The 20,348-nt window shown below is 44.4% G+C and overlaps 1 protein-coding gene across 6 annotated transcripts in view; it reads right to left on the bottom strand.

Annotated features, from left to right (window-relative positions):
- Positions 1-20,348, bottom strand: part of Nup214 (nuclear pore complex protein Nup214) — a 280,169-nt gene that overhangs the window by 115,807 nt on the left and 144,014 nt on the right. For all 6 annotated transcript variants that reach the window (XM_075879493.1, XM_037413729.2, XM_037413730.2 and 3 more), the window contains exons 20-22: positions 15,124-15,297; positions 14,001-14,250; positions 8,777-9,115 (exon numbers count right to left, since the gene is read on the bottom strand). In XM_075879493.1, the coding sequence (XP_075735608.1) occupies positions 8,777-9,115; positions 14,001-14,250; positions 15,124-15,297 (763 nt within the window). The remainder of the gene's footprint in view (positions 1-8,776; positions 9,116-14,000; positions 14,251-15,123; positions 15,298-20,348) is intronic.

Raw genomic sequence — 20,348 nt, 5'->3', positions numbered from 1 at the left:
TAGTTGTACAGAAAATGGTAAACCAATGACCTTTTATAATTACCAATCTTAAACTAACAGTATTGCACTTGAAATATGCTCAATCTGTGGGAGATTTGGGGAATGTAGCTTCTTGTCCCCTTGTACAATGATACGAATTTTAAGGTTGTTTCAAATGAACTACATTATATAAAGTACGCTGCGATTCAGTGTTAAACGAATGGTTTTCCCAGCCACCACGGATGCTATAAACGCGCAATTGACCGTAGCATGCGAACAACGCAATGTGGTTTGTCTGTAAGAGGAAGGCCCGTTCACAATTGGCCTTGAAGGAAGCCAATGCAAAAAAACTCACTGAAACTTTTCTCGCTTTTCACCGTAAGGTAGAACCACGCTGCGAGGCCAATAGAAAAAAAATCAGTACGGGTTCAATTTTTCCGCCAAGCGATAGAAGATCACCTTTTTGCTTCACGATTTTGGCTACACCAGCGGCACAAAACCACGTGTAAACCACCAATAGAAAATTTAACATGGCGCCAAAGTTCTTTAGGGACTTTACGGCAAAGGCATCGGCAGTGGATCACGTCGGCGTAATCACGAACTACCCGTGCAGCACAACGAAGCTCACGGCTTTGTCGTGCATTCATCGAGAGCTTGGTTTGTATTACGATCGTTGCGAACGCCGAAAGTAGAAGGAGGTGCAGTGGCAGCGAGTCGGCCTGCCCCAACGTGTCTCGCTTTTGCATTTCCGGATGAATTCGTGCGTCCGCTCAAGTTGTTTCTTTGAGTGTATCCCCTGAAACAACATTGGAAATGTATAAATTGTTTCTTTTAAGTGCTTTACATGGATAACTATAACTTGGTATGAATATTACTGCCCAGGAAACGGGCAAAATGGAATGAATTCTCAAGCGGCGGCGGTGGCATGTATACTAGGGGCAGAACAAATGTGAACATTTTCGCTGGGCACTGAAATGATTTTGTGGTCGCTCTGGCGTTTTCGCTTAAATTATTCAGGAATGATTTTTTTCGTGTCGGCTTTGCGGCGCGTTTCTCCGGCCGCTTGAGTGTTGAAGCGAGCAAATTTCCAATAAGTTTTGCTACTTTCGCTCCCTTTGATGCCAAGCGTGAACACGCCTTAGCGCCAGCAATATGAGTGAGGGAATCGCAGCACTTGATTATACAGTGCAGTCCACTTATAACGATATCGAGAAAACCTAAAAATATGATCGTTATAACCGGTGATCGTTATATCTGGACTGCCGCTAAAAAATCGTCGCCGGACGTACCTTTTGTAGCTCCAGGCTTCATTTCGCTATTTTCACCAATTAATAAATATTGTAGATAGTAGGATGTCAAAAACAAGACTTTATTTCTTACTCCGAAAAACGCATCACGGGTTCGCTGAGGAAGAAAGACTGACCGACGGCGGGGTGGGAGCAGTGGGAGGAAGAAGTGTGGCAGCTTGGGCTAGTTGGTATGGCATGACGATAGTTATAGCGCGAGAACGAAACGACGACACAGAGCACAGCCAGAGGTACACAGCCGGAACGCCAACGAGGCCCCGCCCCGATGCCGCCGCGCCGTTTTTCGCTTTGTAGGCCCGTGTGCTCAGATTTGGGTGCACGTTAAAGATCCCCAGGTGGTCAAAATTTCCGGAGCCCTCCACTACGGCGTCTCTCATAATCATATGGTGGTTTTGGGACGTTAAACCCCACATATCAATCAATCACATCAATTGCTTTTCGCTTTTTTTATTTTCTCTCTCTTTCCCGCTTTCGTTCGGCAAGCTACGAGTAGCTTGCCGGCTTGCCGTTGTAGAAGGCTGGGAGTCGCGGAGCGCGGCGCTTTGCTTTTCGCATTTTTTTTTTTTTAATTTTCTCAGCCTCTCCGCGGTCGACGCGCGGCGAGGCGCAAAACGTGACACAGCTGGCGCCATCTGTAGCGCGTCGCGCCAACTCGCGATGCTCTCCTCGGCTTTTTGAACGGCCGGGACGCGCTGCCGGCGCTGTGCTGCAGTGGCGGCAGATATGTACTCGCCTACGCTAACTTTTCGTCTTGTCTCGGCATAGTTCGTTTCAGAGGAACTTGTCAATTTAAATGTTACGATTATTCTGAATGAAACATGCCGTCCACGGCAAACTTTTCATCGTTGTAGCCGATATGCGGTGGATAACATATCGTTATATATGGGTTTTTTCCCCATAGCCCCAATGCATAAAATGAGACTGTTAAGTTGACCCATCGTTATAACCGATATATCGTTATATGTGGTATCGTTATAAGTGGACTGCACTGTAAAAGGCGGGTAAAGCAGGAAGGTTCAAAAGAACATCATGAACTTTTTTTCAGCAAGTAGTAGCGCACCCCAATAAAGTTCTTGTTCATCTTCATGATCAGCTCTAACTTGTTTTTGGTTCATACGGATTCGGGATGATATGAATATTTTGAGTGCTCACTTTGAATTTGTATCCTTGACATTCTACTGTAGCACAAAATTGTAAAAAATGCTGACTTTCGAAAATTGTAATTTCAGGCATTTATAGTTCAAATTATGTTTTGGAAAAGTCTTACGTTATGGCAGAATACCATTTCTTTTTGTGAAACGTCTACTAGATGAAATTACAAATGTTTTTAAAACTTGAAACATAATTCTCTTGGCACCGTTATTTTCGTGAAGTTAATCTTCCTTACGGAAGTTTTGAGAAAGTTTCTCAGAAGATATCTAAGCAATTTTGGTACCATTCCTTTCTGCAGCACTTGAAACACAGGCTGAAGCTTTTCTTTTTTTCTCAACTGTGACAGAATTGTAATTACATAATAAATACTACCCGCTAATTACTGGAAGCTCATTTATACCTACTTGGTTTAAAAATTATTTATAATCAAAGAAATAGTCATATTGTCATCTAGTTTGCTTTAGCCTGTGAGATGGACCTTTTAGAAGAACCATGTAGTTTTGAAAACTAAATTTTTATAGTGAGCTACCATAATGACCCATAAGAAATTACCTAGTTATAATGTGGAAATTTGTCATTACTTTTTTTTCTAAAGAAGATATTTGAAACCTGCCAATTATACACATGCAGGTAATTTTCATGACGATACGATAACAAATTTAAAAATTTCTTTAAATACCCCCATCCTTCCTTAATTAAAACTGCTCCATTGCATTAATAGTTCATTCGTACGTTTTGCTTCTCTGTGCTGGAGAATATCTGCTGCCTTTGCAGCTTCTAACAGAACAATTCTGTTCTTATCATTAACTATAGTAAATAATGCCAATTTACTGCCTACACATGCTAAGACTATCAAACTAGTCAAACCCATTGCACCAACAATTGCGTATTGCTTGAGCAAAAAAGAAAGAAGTTGCAGCTTCACGGCAAGTGCAAAACAATGAATGTGACAGCAACAAATTGGAATGCTATACGACTTAAGGCTACCAACTGAACCCGTCAGCATCCAAACTGCCATAACTCAAAGAACACAGCAGTCGCAGCGAATGAAGAGGACTTCGTACGCTCATTGCTTTAACGCAAACTACACAGCACACACAAAGATATGAGGTGTCTGCTCATCCTTCTCAAGAATAGGTGTGCGTGACTGTTCCCACCTGACCCATGTTCCTGCTGAGCGAGTGAAGTACCGCCATATGGAACACCCCCTCCCACCACCACTCTCCAACCCTGTGAACTTTTCACACAACGAGAAATGGCCGATGCATTTTGACTTCACTTAAAGGGACCCTGAAATGGTTTTGACGGTTTTGTACAAGTACATTGGGCCAGTAGATCAGGTTCTAAGGGTCATTTACAGACTTATTTATTCTCCCTGCCTACACTGTGTACTTTATTACAGTGAAACCTCGTTAATATGTACCTACCGGGGACAGCGGCATAACTACGCACTAACACACTATGCATTAACCACCAGCTACAAATTTGCATCTCCTGCCTTATGGCAATGCTGCCAACAAACAAAGAAACTGAGTGCCGTGGAAAATATTGCCTAAAGTACCCACCACAAAGCCACTTCCTTTTTTTTTGCCAAAGTGCAGAAAAGTTTCTGACTCTCGCTCAACCACACAATAGCAGGCGGTGGCGAAACTACTGTAGCATTTCGAAACTACTGCGGGGCCCGGGATCCACAGTGTAATACAGCGACAGAACGGACACAATCGGCTGTCCGTGACATAGTTCTTCCGCGGTCTGCTTCTAAGCGTAAACAGACAACCAAAGTGAGCTGCACCATTGTTCCCGGCAACCTCACGTGAAACCCCCTTCAAGAGTGCAGCGCGGGAGCCAAGAAACCTCACCACATCGACTTTCTCGTAAAGCGTGTGCATATGGCACTAAATGATAAACGAATGGTACTGATAATGCCTCTCCATGTGACTAACAACGTGTTATTATTATGGCACACGTTGGCCAGTTCTATTTATTTAATATAGTAGGTCCTCACCATCAATGCAGAACTTCCGATAATAGGTCCGTTCGATTCGCCTGCACTACGCGAACCAGTTTACGAGGTGCTGCACCTTGCCATTCATTTCAGCGGTGCAGCATTGACGATCTCAGAAGCCTGCCATTTATTTCGAAAGGTGCAGCACTGGTTCACAATTTTCTTGCACCTCCTACGCTGACGGTGCCAGTTTGGTGCAGCCGCACGTGCAGCTGAGTGACAACGCAGCACTTAGGCGTAGACACCATACCCCCTACTAATAACGTGGTGTGTCTTTCCAAGATGTTTGCGCCTCATAAACTGTCCGCATGTGCGGTTCGCCAGTGGTCAGTGTTGACTGAACGGTGTAAAATTAGCGAATAGAAATAAGGCCGGCTCCTTGTCAATCGTTTCAGATTTGGGCTGTGCCCGCACCGCTGAACTCGCGCTGCAGAATTTCTGAACTTCATGTTCACAGCCGTGAACTGGTTCCGATTGGTGCAGATGAATCGAACGGACCCAATACATTGACTTTCGATTGCTGCCCGTGCAGTGACTCGCATAAAGTGCTTGCAGCGTTCTAAAAAATTCGCAGATATGAAAGTAGTGTCCTTGCAAATGAACCGCCGAACGTACAGAGGCCAATTTTGTTGCAAAAACAAAAAGAATAAAAGAAAGGAAACAAAGTCGCACAGCAGAACGGCCGCTGACCGAAACACCGATCGAACATAAAGCTAAGCCTAAAAGCTCATGTAGCCCAAAGCCGGCACGAAGCGATGCCTCTTAAAGCGCTCGTTGCGAGTTTGGATTACAAAACGAAGCAGTGGCAAATCACCATTCATAAAAACTGTGCCACGTGATCGCCAACGCGCCATAAGTCCTGAATAAAGCACCAAGGTGCCCGTTAATATAGTTTAAAATGGTTTGAATGTGCGTTGTGTCACCACGGCTTTGCAAATAACCGAAGTCTCTCTAACCTGCAGACACTGATTTGCGAATTTTGTGTGCAATGGTGGCTTTTTTAAATGCAATGAGAACTCACTTGTCTAAATAAATCAGTAGCTAATGAACGTAATCCGAGAATGGGTTGCACGCGTTCTGCCCCTCACAGGACGCATTTTGAGAACCCATGTACACGCGCCAGAGCATCCAGGAGATGCCTCACATACAGGGAAATGACTCCCCATTAAGAGTTACTCGCTCACAGCAAACGCGCATGCGCAGGTGACCGGACGCAGTAGCGTTAACATGAATACTGCAGCGACCAGAGGGATGCGCTATGCACAACAAAGAACCCGCGAGTCAGCTCCACAACGCTCGTCACTTGACTCTGGTTTTCGCTAGGCGACAGAGGCACCAGAACACACAGCCTGGCTAGCAGAAGCAGCACCCTCGATGCAAAGCAACACATTTTTGCGGGGTCACGCATATTTGCAATTTTTTAGAGGAGATTATGGCGGCACCATGCATGAAAGCTTTCGTCACCAGAAAAGTGCAAAGTAAAAAAACACGATTGGGTGCGTCTTATTAGTCAACTCTGCCTTTATTCCCCACAGAAGCTGAAGTTGGCGTCAAAATTCTAGCTTTTGAGGCTGTTTTGGAGCAGTTCGGTGCAATTTTTGCAATTTTAATGTTTTTAGAGCAGCTTGGTCAAAGAAAAGATAAATGTATCGAAAAAATTGGCCCGAATCTACATGTTACACTGTAAATGTCGTCAAAAAACGATAGTCTTGCATCTGGAGAGAGTGAACAAAACGTTTATTTGATGTTTTGCGCAAGAAATTCAGTGAATGGTATTCTGCAGGCGCTGCGTTAGAGTGCCTCGAGCGTGTGGCGGAGGCGAACGAGCACATCTAGGCACGTTAGACACAAGTGCCATCTGGCAGTTATTTTCGAAAACGAAGGCGTGCAGCCTGCGGAGAAAGACGCGCGCCAGTCTCGGAGGTGATAAGGTGAAGAACGCAAAGCGACGGGCAGGTGCCACTACCGTGACATCGTAGCAAAGCGTTGGAAACACCTTTTTGAGCATTGTGTTGCACTGTCAGCGCAGCGCGATTAAACGCTACATTTCTTAGAGTTACTTGTGTGTGCCTCTTCTAGTATAAAGGCAGACATAGAAAACATCGAAGCGTTGTTGTGGCGCCTCAGATATGTGCAATAATTGCTTTTTAATTGACAATCCCACAACTATGAACACTAAACCTTGAGCAATATTGGTGGGCGCTGTGGATGGAGTTGGCCACTTGGTGCCATATGAGGTATCGTTATGGCGGACAGACAGACAAATGTACAAGCAGACAGACAGACAGACGAGCCAAAATTTTGCCGTCGAAGGTCCTATCGAAGGTCCTATCGTCTTTAAAATGCGCAATATGCGCAGCAGTCTCACTTCTGGTGCACCCAGCACTTCTTAGTATATAGTCCAGCCCCTCTACCTTAAAAATCAATTCGAATTTGTTCATTTTGGCAACATTGTGATTTTTGACAGACTTTTGTGCAAACCAATGTTCATGTGTTGTTTGGGAAAATACACTTGGCAGGCGAAAATTACAGAAGTATGTGCCCCTCGTGGTTGTGCTACAGTACCATCATTGTTCTGTATTCAAAAAGCTTTTGCAAGCCAAATATCAAATTAAGGCAAAAGCTTTGCAATCTGATAATGTTGAGCAGTAATATTATTCAGAAATTTATGCCAGCCATTCAATAGAGAGCTGTTGCTGAGAATCAGGGAAAATTTATTCTACAGCAAAGTATTTTTGAAGGTCCACTGCATGTATAAACTGGGGAGGTGGCTCTTTCAACCAGTTTTCAGCAGCTTCAGTCTTGCTTGTATCGTTATATAAGACACAGGGCCACATCTAGTGTCATTAGTCGCTCCTATGGTGTCGTCATCAAGCGCACATGGGTGCACATCTTCTGCGCTGCAATAACAAGTGCCGCTCAAAACTGTCTCGTAACCGCATCTAAATTGAGTTAAAGCATGACAGCACCTCAGCAACAAGTTTTATGGTGACGATGTTTTGCATCAGCCTGAGACATCTGCAACCGTTCATGTGTTTGTTTTGTTTACTGTCTCAAGTTGTTTCCTCTGCTGCAAGTGCATAGCTGCTGACCTTTATGCACAATATTATAGCTACTCTGGTTATGTGGGAGGTCCACACGTCACAGGGGTGCGGTGTGCTGGCGCTGGCTGCAGCGCTTCTCACGACAAGAAGGCCACCGGAACACATCCTGGCTCTCACTAAGGAGCAGCGTGAAACGTTTTAAAACTGCATGCGATAATGTTTACTTTCATATTACGATGCGCAAATATGCAAAGAAAGATTCTTGGATGCATATATTGAAACACTAAACTATGCGGGGTGAAGTGGCTGATGGAAAGAGGTGATGCTAGATGAAATAGTGAAGTTTGTTCGACATCAGATTTATAGAGGGATCATCCCCATCACCTGCAACCATTTATATTGTAACACCTGTAGTCTCTTATTGCAAAAAAAAAAAAACTTTACTGAAAAGAGCATACCAGCTCACTTGTGTCTCACGAAAAACCAAGCTATGTTTCACCGCCTGCCACGAGCAATGAATCAAACCCTCAGTTCTGATTTTCTTTGTGTGAATAGACGGACTTTATACAACATTAATTAGTTTTTTACTGTTCCTGGGTCATTTAGTTTCAGAATTTATATTCTCAACTTTGTTTATTATGAATATTTTTGTATATATAGTGTTTTTTATAGCACTGTTTACTAGCTGGCAACCAAAAATCACACACTTTTCAGGTTTTTATTTATTCCAAGATGTTTTTGTTGCTCTGCAACATATACTTTTTGGAAAGAGCATTTCATAGTGCAAAATTTGGTAAGCCACACTGCATGGTGGAGTGTTTTTCAAACTTGCAAAAATGATTTTCCCAAGACATATGAAAATAACTATTTCGCACAGTAACGAGACTTATTGCATTTGGTGCTGTCAAAAAATAACCTGGTTAAAGAGCCAATATATATGCTGCTATAATAAAAACAGCATTCCTTACAAAAAAAAAAAAAAAGCAAACACGCCCTGTACAAGTGGGTGTCTGAACATCAAATAACCGGTGAGGTGGCATTCCATAACAGCTTTGTCGTGTGTTATGCAAAGAACAAGTTTTGACAAGGTAGGCAGGCCAATGCTACAAAGACAATGAACAGACGACACGATGTGGATGAACATGTCTTGAGGGGCTTTCGTCTTTCGTATTGGCTAACAAGCCCTGCAAGTGCAGCTGCTATGAGTAATGAACCCTCATCTTTTGGCAAGCAGCTCAACAAATTACATATTTGTTTTCAACACAAGGCAATTATACTAGAGCACAAACCTTTTGGTCCCCCATCACTTGAAGCCCTCTCTTCAGTGACAGCTGCAGATTGGAGGGCAGACGCCTGTGAAACAGGCATAAAAGTTGGGCTCGAAGATGGCTTGACAGCCACGAAACCAGGCTTGGACGTGTGCAAGTCCCCTAACTTGAAGCCAGTTGATGCTGCTGTCACTTGTGGTGTTACACTGGGCTTGGCTGAGCTGAAGATGGAAGCCTGGGCTGGAGCACCAGACACATTAGCTGTGCTACTTGTAGACCCAGAAGAGAAAGCTGAAGAAACTGCCGTTGCACCTGATGAACCTTGCCCAACAAACTTGAACTTGAATTCTGGCTGTGTCACTGTAAAACAAACATTTACCACTAAAGGTTTGGAAATGAATGGCAAGACACAAAGTAAAAAAAAGTTTGTGAACACAAATAAAAGTAAATAGAGCTTGCATTCTTTTCTGAGTACAAATAAAAGTAAACAGAGCTTGCATTCTTTTCTGAGTACCTTAACACCAAAGCTTGAAAGAGCTATGTAAATGGCATGGCCATAGCATGGTTTTGGGTACATGCCACTATATCAGTGAAGGCATCGTGCTGAATGAACCCTGAAATTGTCCTAAAATTTTGTAAAAATGCACTGAGCTGGTATATCAAGTCCTAAGGGATCATACGCAGACCAATTTAAGCTCTCCTAATTTAAGCTCTCTGCAAAAATTGTCAAAAAAATTGATTTTTCGCAAAGCTTACTTTTGGGGCATTTGTACTTTTGAACACTTACTCTCAAATCGGTAACGCTGAATTCGGTCGCTAAACACAATAAAATCGGCCTTCAGTGCACCCACGTCAAACTAAAATGTGTGTGTGTTGTGTGTGTGTGTGTGCGTGTGTGCGTGTTGCATTCACCACTGTGGCTGTCCGTTTGTGTGTGTGCTTTTGCGATCATATGTGCTTCTCGACGCACCGTGTTTCGTGGAGACTTTTGTCTGAAACCATCATCACGACGAGCTTTTGGAAGCCGCAAAAAACGGCCTTGGAACAAGAAGGCACCAGCTACAAGTGCGCCTTTGGTAGCTGAGTTGGAGTCGCGGCCGGACCCACTGGATCTGCCGGAAACTTTAGCAACGCTGTCTACTGATGACGCCGTGGGACCAAGTTTGACGAGTGATACACTTCAGATTTATGCTGAAGGCGGGGTAGGTGCAACGAGTTAAGAAATCGGTGCAAATGAAGACAATTTTGTCGCGGAAGTCGGCTACCCAGTGAAAGTGTTAATGTACCAAACCCCTAACACCACAAATTATACATCTTTTAAGAAACAAGTTGAGTAGTTGAAAATAACAGTGATATAATAATAGCAACATTGCTATTAATAGCATGCTCTAGAAATAGTGTTCAGACTAATAGCAAACAAGGCAAATTATAATACCAAGAAGCCTGAATATATTCAAGAAAGTGTAATACTTATTATGAAAAATATATAACAGCAATCCTTCATTCCTAGATTACGCAGAAGGGGTCTTCTGATTGTGCCCAATGTTGCTGTTGGATATGTTATGCTTGGCACAATTGATTGGACAGTAAGATAGAAACAGGAACAGACGACAGCTGTACTTTCAGAAGTATTTTCAGTTGTCCAGTGACCGTTGCAGCTGCAGTGCCGTGAACTCAATTATTACTGTCATTATTGCCGTTATTGTGTTCTAATACTTTAATTGCTACAAGTGTACCCGGATTCTCATTTATTCCTCTTTCGAGGGTGTTAAATTGGTGGATGAGGTATGACTCTTGTTGTTCACATTCTCGGTTTGATCTGAATCCCGTTTCTAAGAGTGTTACTGATAGTTTGTCGAATGCATGGTCGGGAAGGCCGAGATGTTTAGATAGAAGTAGATTTGAGGCTGATTTCGCATGGACTTTGTGATAATTGAAACAAATCCTAAATGGTGTTTCTGTTTGTTCGACGTACTACATACTGCACACGTTGCATTCGAGTACGTATACCACATTAGAGGAATCGCATGTTAGGTTTCCTCACATGTTATGTTTCCTCGTATGTTAATGGAAAACTTGGATTGTGTGCTGGTTGCTTTGTCTGCGGTGCACCAGCTAGTTTCAGTTTCATCTTTCGGCCAGTTTTCGCTAATTGCGCCTGCAAAACTGATGGCTTTCTGACTTGGAATCTTTCAATAGGTGACAAATTTTTCTACACTCAGACCTCATTATAATGAACAGAAATATAATAAAATATCGGCTATATTGAAGTAAATAAAAATAGCCTTGATAGATGCAGTGTTAGGAATAATCTTTATAAAAAATTGGCCCCGTATCTGCATTTATACTGCAAATGTCATCTAAAGACGATAGTCTTGCATGTGGAGCGAGTGAACAAAACATTTATTAGATGTTCTGCTCAAGAAAATCGGTGAATGGTATTCTGGAGGCGCTGCGTTAGAGATCCTGGAGCGTGCAGTGGAGGCGAACGAGCGCATCAAGTCACGTCACACGTGAGACATGACTGCCATCTGGCAGTTTTTTTCAAAAACAAAGCGTGTGGCTCCGAGATGGATGTGCACGCCCGCCTCAGAGGTGATGGGGTGTAGAACGCAAGGCGACGGGTAGGTGCCACTACCGTCTCGTTTTAGCAAAGCGTTGGAAACACTCGTTTTGCCGTGCAAGCGTTGGATGGTCAGCGCAGGGTGATAAGCGCTACAGTCCTTAAAATTACATATGTATGCCTTTTTTAGTAAAAGGCGCACATGCAGAATATATACGTGTTGTTATGGTGCCCCAGACACGCGCAATAATTGCTTTTTAATCGACAACTGCACAAGTATGAACGCTGAATCTTGAGCAACATAGGTGGGCGCTGCGAATGGGGTCGGCAGTTTCAAATACCCGATGCTGTTAAGAGTAGACAAACAGACAAATGTACAGACAGACAGACAGACTGACTAAATTTTTTGCGTCGAAGGTCCCCAAGAAAGACTATCGTCTTTAATAATTCTTGAATATAACAAACTTATTTTTTTGTAAGATGCAACTTTGTTATAATGAGGTATGAGCGTATCTCGTTTATTCCTCCCCGGTATGCGATTACAGCTCTGTGTAGGCGCTGACTGATGCATACGATGCTTCTGCGGTAGCATTGACTGTTTTGGGAACACGCAAAAAAAGTTTCACTTTCATTCGCCATAAGATGAATAATTATTATAGGTTTCTGGCTTGTTTTTGCCTTCCCAATACCCTCACAGCTACACAACTTTTTTTCAGAGCCCTAACCGCACAGTTTGCTCAGGCTATAAAAGTGTGTGCCGGTTCCTCGGCTGTAAAAGTGAGCCTTGTGATGATTCGGACAAGCAAATCAGAATCTAATTCAGTAAACCCCAGTTGGACATACCAGGCATTACTTACCAGTTAAGATTGAGATGTTGATGAACAAGCAATATCTCAAAAGCGTGCACAGTAAGACAATGCTGACTGGATAAACTTGGCTTTCTTCCCTCCATGTTTCCACTTGATGCCACTTTGTGCACTTATTTTTGTATGTCTATGAATTACAGAGACATTTATATTGCAACTCAAGTTTTTTTTAAGTCGTATAAGTTTCTTTCTTTTTTAACTTGCCTTACTCATTCAACTCACTCATACAAAAATCATGTGCATGTAACAACAAAATTTTTTTTGTCACTTTAGAGTCACCCCAAAAATAGTATTTAGAAACCTTTGTTTGTTAAACAGATTTGAAGAAGTTAATACAGCAATAAAAAAATTGACACTTTTGGATGCATTTTGCAAAAAAAAAAAAAAACCTCAGAGTTAACCTTGAAGTAGAGCTTTATGGCAGTGTGGATTTCCCTTGGAAAAGTGTATTCACGGTACAGTGCCCCTCTACCACAGTGAAAAAACCTCTACAAAGAGTTACACATGGTTTTTATGTCTATTAGTTCATTTTGAATACTTTGAAATTTCAAATACCTTAAAATTCGTGTGGAGGCGAATATAAATACTGTAACTATAATTCAAATATTTCAAGTGCTCTAACATTCACACATGTCTAATAATAGCTATAATAGTTGTTAGTTTCATGCCCCAAAACCATTATATGATTATAAAAAATGGCCCACTGGAGGGTTCCCAAAATTTCGACCGAAATTTGGACCCACTTTAAACGTGCACCTTAATCTAAGTGTACGGGCCTGAACCCTTTTTGACTCCATCAAAAGGCCAGGATTCGACCCTCAAACCTTGGATCAACAGTCAAGCACCATAACCTTTAGACCAGTGCGGCGGGTGAAGCTTACAACCTAAAGCCTCCTCTCAAACAAACTTAACAAATCTTATTGTGTACACTACTTTATGAACATATTCACTGCAGACCAAGTGCAAAGGGATAGATAACAATTCTAATTTGTGGAAATAAGTGCGGTTTGAGCTGTTGCTCACTGTATCGTCAGGGGGCATTCAGTTACTCGGTAGGCATGGTTGTCACATATACAATCGACTATTGTTGATTCAAGCTCGAAGGGACCTCTGAATTTTGTTTGAATTATGAAAAAGTTTGAATTATGAGAAGTTCTCAGATAGATGACTCTGGGAAAGGTGACACCATGCGTTATCATTAGGCATTGATGTTATCACATTTAAAAATTTGTTAGACCTAACTGCATGCAGTGAACAGAAAGCAGAGGTGTAAAATCCACAAGTTTATTGGCCATTTACTGCTGATCAGATTTTTTTAAGTAATCGTGAATTGCCAACTGCTTCATTGCTATATGTGCCTTCAGCACAAAGCTCTCTATACCAATTGAGAAGCATCATGGTTTACCATGCGTGTGCTTCATTTCAAACATTTGTTTACTAGCAAAGGCTTTTTTCTTGAAGGCCTCATGTGCTTATATTTAATTTTTAGACTTTGAGGATTATATAAGCACACAAAAGTAGAGGGAAAGCAACAGATATTTTCTGGTATGGACCTGCAAAATTTATGAATTAACCGAATGACAGAGCTTAAATTAAGAGGTTTTTAAATGAATTGAAAGAACAGAAGGCCAACCACAAAATAAAAATTTTGTTTGAATTAACCGAAAGTATGAATTATCAGAGCTTGAATTATCACGAGTCTACAGTATATTTAAAATCTTTGATATGTAGATGTCACTGCTTTACATGCAAAATGCAATATTTTAGACAATATATGGGCACCTCCACATCAAAAGCAAGAGAAAGCCACGCTTACTAGGTGCTGCGAAAGAAGACAGCGAACCCGCCTCTTTGGAGGTGACTATGGCCTCAGAGCGAGTTGGAAGTGGCTTTGTCACAACAGTCGTAACAGCTGCAGACGAGATCTCTGGTGGTGCCATAGTCAGCGGTGTGATGGTTAGGTCACTGTGGTCTCGAAGACGCACGGCGGCAAGTGCTGCCGAACCCTTGTGGTCTGAATCGCTGCTGCTGGGTTGCACTGATACCTCAATCACCTTTGTCAGCGGCTGAAGAAAAAAAAAAGAATTAAGGCTTGTCTGTCCACTCATTACAGCAGCAGTTTAATCAACTCAGCTGAAAACTAAGGAAGAGGCCACTGCGAATGCAACACATACAAAAAAACAAGCTCAAGTATTACAACATAAACTGACTGGTGTAAATTATGAATTTAAATTCATACAGTGGCATAAGGGAAACTCATCAACATTACGTCAGGTTTGCGAACATAAGCCAAGGCATTCAACAGGCTGGCTTGTATTAAGAAATTTTTTTTTAGAAAACAATCAGCATTGTGGAAAGTGCGACAAGTGCCCGAGTCAGTGTGCTTGACTCAGGCACTTGTGGCTTGACTTGACTCAGGCACTTGTGGACCTTAAATACAGCCCCAGCTCCACAATAAAGATGTGACAAATGAACATCGGAACGACAGCAGCAGATATAAAAAACAACACAGGCAGAACAATCAAATAAACTTCATGCCATCAGCAGGGCAAACTACTTCTGCGAAAAAGAAGCAGGCATTCGATTGGGATATATGAAATCCTGTGTTATATGCACGTAAATTTATATTACTGGTTTTTGTTTCAGAGATGTTTATTAGTATTCCATTACGTGGAGGTTCAACTGCAATTCTAGTGTTTGTGACTTCACCTAAGCAAGATATCGCATCGCTGAACAAATCAATACTACTTGTCTTGCCATCAGCATATGAAAAAAAAAAAAAAACACTTTTGCAGGAAGGCTAAGGATGATTGGTCAAGCACTGGGTTTTCTTTTTATTTCAAACACCATACCACCAATCTAGATGGCTCTGGGGGTATGGTTCGTGCTAACGCAGCACCAGACAGAACACCACTTCATGCAGCCGCTTCAGTACGTACAAGAGGTTTTGATGTACGAAATGACTGTGTGGCCCCTTCTGAGAGTCCGAATGATGTTGGTGTCAATATGGCATCCCTAGTCTCTACTGATGTGGTCGACTTTGCAGGAGTTGAGGGTGTCAAGAATGACCCACGCTGCTGATCTGATGTTGCTTTAGAAGGTTGGGCTGCCTGCTGTAAAGTATTCAAAAGCACTGTTAAGATTACAAATGCAATCCACTAAGACCAGTTAGAATCAATGCACATAAGCCACATTTTTACACATACAGCAGCAATCATCAACAATATCACAGCACCTGTCCACAAAACAGGCACACAAACCATCATGCCTAGCCTGAACACACAGTTGGTAATCAGTAGGTGCAACTTGTACATTAGTGCTGTTTGCAGGAGGAAAAAAAAATTTGAGGGACCCTAAAGCTTTGCCTTTAGAAGTTCATCGCGATAGCGACACCCTGTTTCTAGTGCATACTTCAAACACTTAGTGCATGAAACCTTTTCAAATTTGCTATGCACCCACTGTGTGGCCTTAAGAAAATAGGCGCAGTAGCGTGTGTGCCTTTTGTAGTGGGGTACCGGCTTTCAACCACGCTGATAATCGCATATTGTGAAGCCCGCTGGCAATGAATGCTTGTACCACGCATTATTACCACAATATTTCATGTTGCATTGTGAAGCATGTATACAGGACACATCTGTTTGTACAGCATGAAAGCTATTTTCAGTGCATTTCCAATCAGAGAAAATTCTTTTCCCTGTTTTCACAAGCAGAGCCGTGGCTGTGGGGTAGAACGTCCGCTTGCCACGCAAACGACCTGGGTTCGATTCCCACTTGAGCCCAAACAACCCTGGTTAGATTCCCACTCTGCGCCCGGATTTTTTATAATTTATTTATTTTATTTGCATCGTTCTTGATTTATCCGCCTCGCATAAGATGATTTTTCACTCACAACCAATGATGCCGACGCAGGAATTTCTGCGAAATGAGCTCTTTAATTGGTTTGGTTTGGAAAAACTTTATTGACAAGTCCGAAGGCGTGCGCCCTAGCACACGGCGGGCCGCTCCCACGATGGGACAGTAAGGCCGAGCCCTAGCGCCGCATCGTGGGCCCTCTGGACAGCCCAAAGTTGCGATGTTATGTCTGGACTCCGGAGAGCGGAGTCCCACTTTCTGGACGATGCTGTATCGGTGCCACGTACCGAAGGGCACTCCCAGAGCATGTGGTGTAAGGTGGCTAAACCGCCACATTTTGTACACGAGTTGGTTAAATAAACATCAGGATAAAGCTTGTGAAGAAAGGCAGGGTTAGGGTACGTTTCTGTTTGAAGTAATCGCAATGTAAGCGCCTGCGCTCTATTTAGCTTCGCATGTGGAGGTGGAAAGATTCTCCTATCCATAGCGAAATGTTGGGTTATTTCATTATATGTAGTTGGCGGATCCCTGTTTACGAAATCTCCAGTTCGACCCAAAGGTCCTCCATGGCCGCGGACAGCTAACCCTCGCGCCCTGGAGTGGGCCAACTCATTGAGATTTATGATCCCTCCGTCCATGTTTCCCATATGAGCTGGGAACCATGTAATGGTATGGGTTGTAAGCAACTTATCACCGAGTATGTTTTTGGCCTCTTTGCACACAGCTCCAACACTGAAGGCACGAATGGCAGCTCTAGAATCGCTAAATATGTGTTCATTACGCTGATCTAAAAGAGCCAAGGCGATGGCAACCTGCTCAGCTGCATTGGCAGTTCTGGCGCATACCGACGCCGCATTAATTGTAATGCCTTTGTGGTTGATTGCCACTACCGTGAATCTTTAATGCCATCGCGTTAATAATTTAACATAGTGACTTTTTCAGACATCTCTTAAACAGCCACTGTACTAGTTAAGAGGCACATATTCAAAATAAAAGATGCAGTTGCAGTTTTGACAAAGATAAGACCACTTGCCCAAATGCTGACTCCAGAAATACTTCGATGTTCAAGAACTTGATATTAGATATTGCCACGTTCCATTCCTCAAGTTTTGTTATCGCCCCAATACACTACACAATTCTCAGCACAAACCGCGCCTGCAGTTTTCGAGAAGCTTCAGGACTGTAGTAGATCATTTCGATAAGATCACGCCCACTCCGCAAACTGTACAGATTATTCTGGAACTTACGTCACCGCCAGCGATAACGCTAGAGCATTCGATGGCAAGAGTATAAATGCCGACGCACTTCGCCGCTTGTCAGTAGTTGATCGACGGCCGACGCTCCGTTCACTGCTATCTGTGCAAGACTGCTACTGTAATCAGACTTTCCGTTTACCGGGCACAGGTTCGCCCAAATAAACAGTTGAATCCCAACATAAAGTCTCCTGCCTACGGCCACGTCACGACCCCGTGACATCTGGTGGAGGTGCTGATTCGCTCATGTACCGGACGCCCCCGGTCAAGCTGTGAACCCAGCCCACGTCGCGGAGAAGACACCGATGCCAACCAGAAGCAGAGAACAGGCCACCGACAGCAACGTCTACCACCGGAGTACGGACAACTACAAGACAAGGCGCGGAAGACCAAGGCCATGACCTCGACTGCAGCGACAATGACAACCGCAGTGTTCCAGCCCGCGATCGTCATGCATCAACCCAGGGAACCACCAACTTTCCATGGGTCATCGTTCGAAGACCCGGGGACCTGGCTAGAAACATACGACCGTGTGGCCACCCTCAACTACTGGGACAATGAAGAAAAGCTCTGTCATGTGTACTTCTACCTGGAAGACACTGCAAGGACCTGGCTCGAAAATCGGGAGTCCGCGCTTCAAACGTGGGAGGTCTTCGGCGGCGCATTCCAGCAAACATTCCCAAGCATCGCTCGCAAAGAGAGGGCTGCTGCTTCACCAGAGACCCGGGTTCAGCTACCAAATGAAAATGTTGCCCTTTTCACAGAAGAAATGACCCGCCCATTTCGTCACGCTGACCGAGACATGCCTGAGGAGAAGAAAGTTCGTTTCCTCATGCGAGGGGTCAAACAGGAGCTCTTCGCGGGACTGATGAGAAATCCACCAAACACCGTCCAAGAATTTATAGCCGAAGCGACCACAATCGAAAAGACCCTGGACATGCGCACAAGACAGTATAATTGTCGCCTGACTCCAGATTGCGCTGCTGCTCAAGCCATTGACTCCGAAGCCCTGCGTGAAACGATCCGAGGGATCGTGCAGGAAGAGCGTAGCAAACTGTTGCCTTCGGCGCAGCCTCAAGTGGATTCGATCGCCGACATTGTGCGAGAAGAAGTTCGGCAATCGCTTCGAATTCCCCAAGCACCGCTGCCCAAGCAGAAAGCTATGAGCTAGGCCGCTGCGGTGCGCCACAACGCTCCTCCCCGTCCACACCAAAACGCCACCCCATCGCACTTCCGTTGCCAGATGCCACCCCCCCCCCCCCCCCCGATGCCCTACTGTTCGCCAGCAGGCCAGCGCAGTGCGCCGAGGAAAATCAACGTTTGGCATGCACCTGACAACCGCCATTGCCAGTACCGACAGAGCCATTGCCAGTACCGACAGATGGGACTGCGTGGCTTCGCCGTCAATGCACCACGTCCGCAGCCAGGCGAAGAGCCACGTGACATCGCAGACTACCTGACAGAAACTCAGAGGACACCACGAAGTCTTCACGTTTGCCGCCGCCCAGCCGCCGCATGTCACCGCACCACCAGCAGTACTCTGGCCCAACACGGGGCCAGTCTCCTAGTCCGTATCCGGGAAACTAACGGCAGCAACCGAAGGAGGTGCGGTTGCTGTGCGATGAACTACCCAAGATCTCCAACGACGACGATGGCGCGACAGAGCTTCCCGAACACCACGCCAACCAGGCAAAGTCTTGACGACGAAACCTCACTCACCGAAGGTGACCTGACGATGCAACAGAGAAGCAGCGGAACAAGCCGACGAAGCCGTGACCCGACGCCACGGCCTAACTGCAACGCGAGACGGCGAACTAGCGACTTCGACGTTCTTATCGACGGCCACAGTGTGACCGCTCTCGCTGATACTGCAGCCGACTATTCCGTCATTAGTGAGTCGTTCGCTGCGAAATTGAAGAAAGTTAAGACAGCTTGGAAAGGCCCCGAAATCCGCACAGCCGGAAGTCATGTCAGAACGCCAGCAGGAATCTGCACAGCAAGAGTAACCATTAACGGCCGTATTTATCCTGCAGACTTCGTAGTCCTACAGCGTTGCTCGAGAGGTCATTTTTGGCATGGACTTTTTACGCCTCCATAGTGCTGTCATCAACCTAAAAACAATGTCGATAACGTTATCCACAGAAGAAGCACTACCGCCGCGCACGCCATCAAGAAACCATGCCTTGAATGTCCTGGAAGAACAAGTCACCATTCCGCCTCGCTCCAGCGGCATTATTTCAGTCAACGCTCCTAAATGACCTGACTTGGAAGGCGTCGTTGAAGGCAGTCAGCATCTGTTGGTCACCCGAAATATTTGCGTCACAAGAGTAATTACAGAGCTGCGGAGAGGCAAAGCAACGGTTACGCTTACGAATTTCAGCAATAAGTACAAACATGTGAACAAAGGAACGATGGTCGCATACATCGAAGAAATTGTAGAAGCCACTACTGCTTTCGCCCTCGCCGATGCTGCGGAACCTGCTCAAAAGAACCAAGCCCCACCCACAGCGTTCGACGTAAATCCCAGACTTCCGATCGACGCGAGAAAGCAAGGCCATGAAGAGACAAGTTGATGAAATGCTGCGGGATGACATCATCCAGCCGTCCAAGAGTCCAAGGGCGTCCCCCGTGGTGTTACTGAAGAAAAAGGATAGGACCCTACGTTTCTGCGTCGATTATCGCCACCTGAACAAAATCACAAGAAAGGACGTGTATCGTCTCCCACGAATAGACGACGCACTTGATCAGCTCCATAACGGCAAGTATTTTTTGTCAATGGACCTCAAGACTGGCTATTGGCAAATCGAAGTCGACGAAAGAGACGGAGAGAAGACGGCGTTTATAACACCGGACGACCTCTTCGAGTTTAAGGTGATGCTTTTCGGTCTTTGCTCAGCGCCTGCAACTTTTCAACACGTTATGGATACAGTACTGGCAGGATTGAAGTGGCAGATTTGCCTTGTGTACTTGGACGACGTTGTCGTGTTTTCCTTGAGTTTCGATGGGCATCTTCGGCGCCTTGAAGCTGTACTTCAAGCCATCAAGACGTCCGGACTCAC

Source organism: Rhipicephalus microplus, chromosome X (assembly GCF_043290135.1).
Source record: "Rhipicephalus microplus isolate Deutch F79 chromosome X, USDA_Rmic, whole genome shotgun sequence".
Lineage (NCBI taxonomy): Eukaryota > Metazoa > Arthropoda > Arachnida > Ixodida > Ixodidae > Rhipicephalus > Rhipicephalus microplus.
Note: the sequence above shows the minus strand (reverse complement) of the source record. Positions and strands in the feature narration are given on the sequence as shown.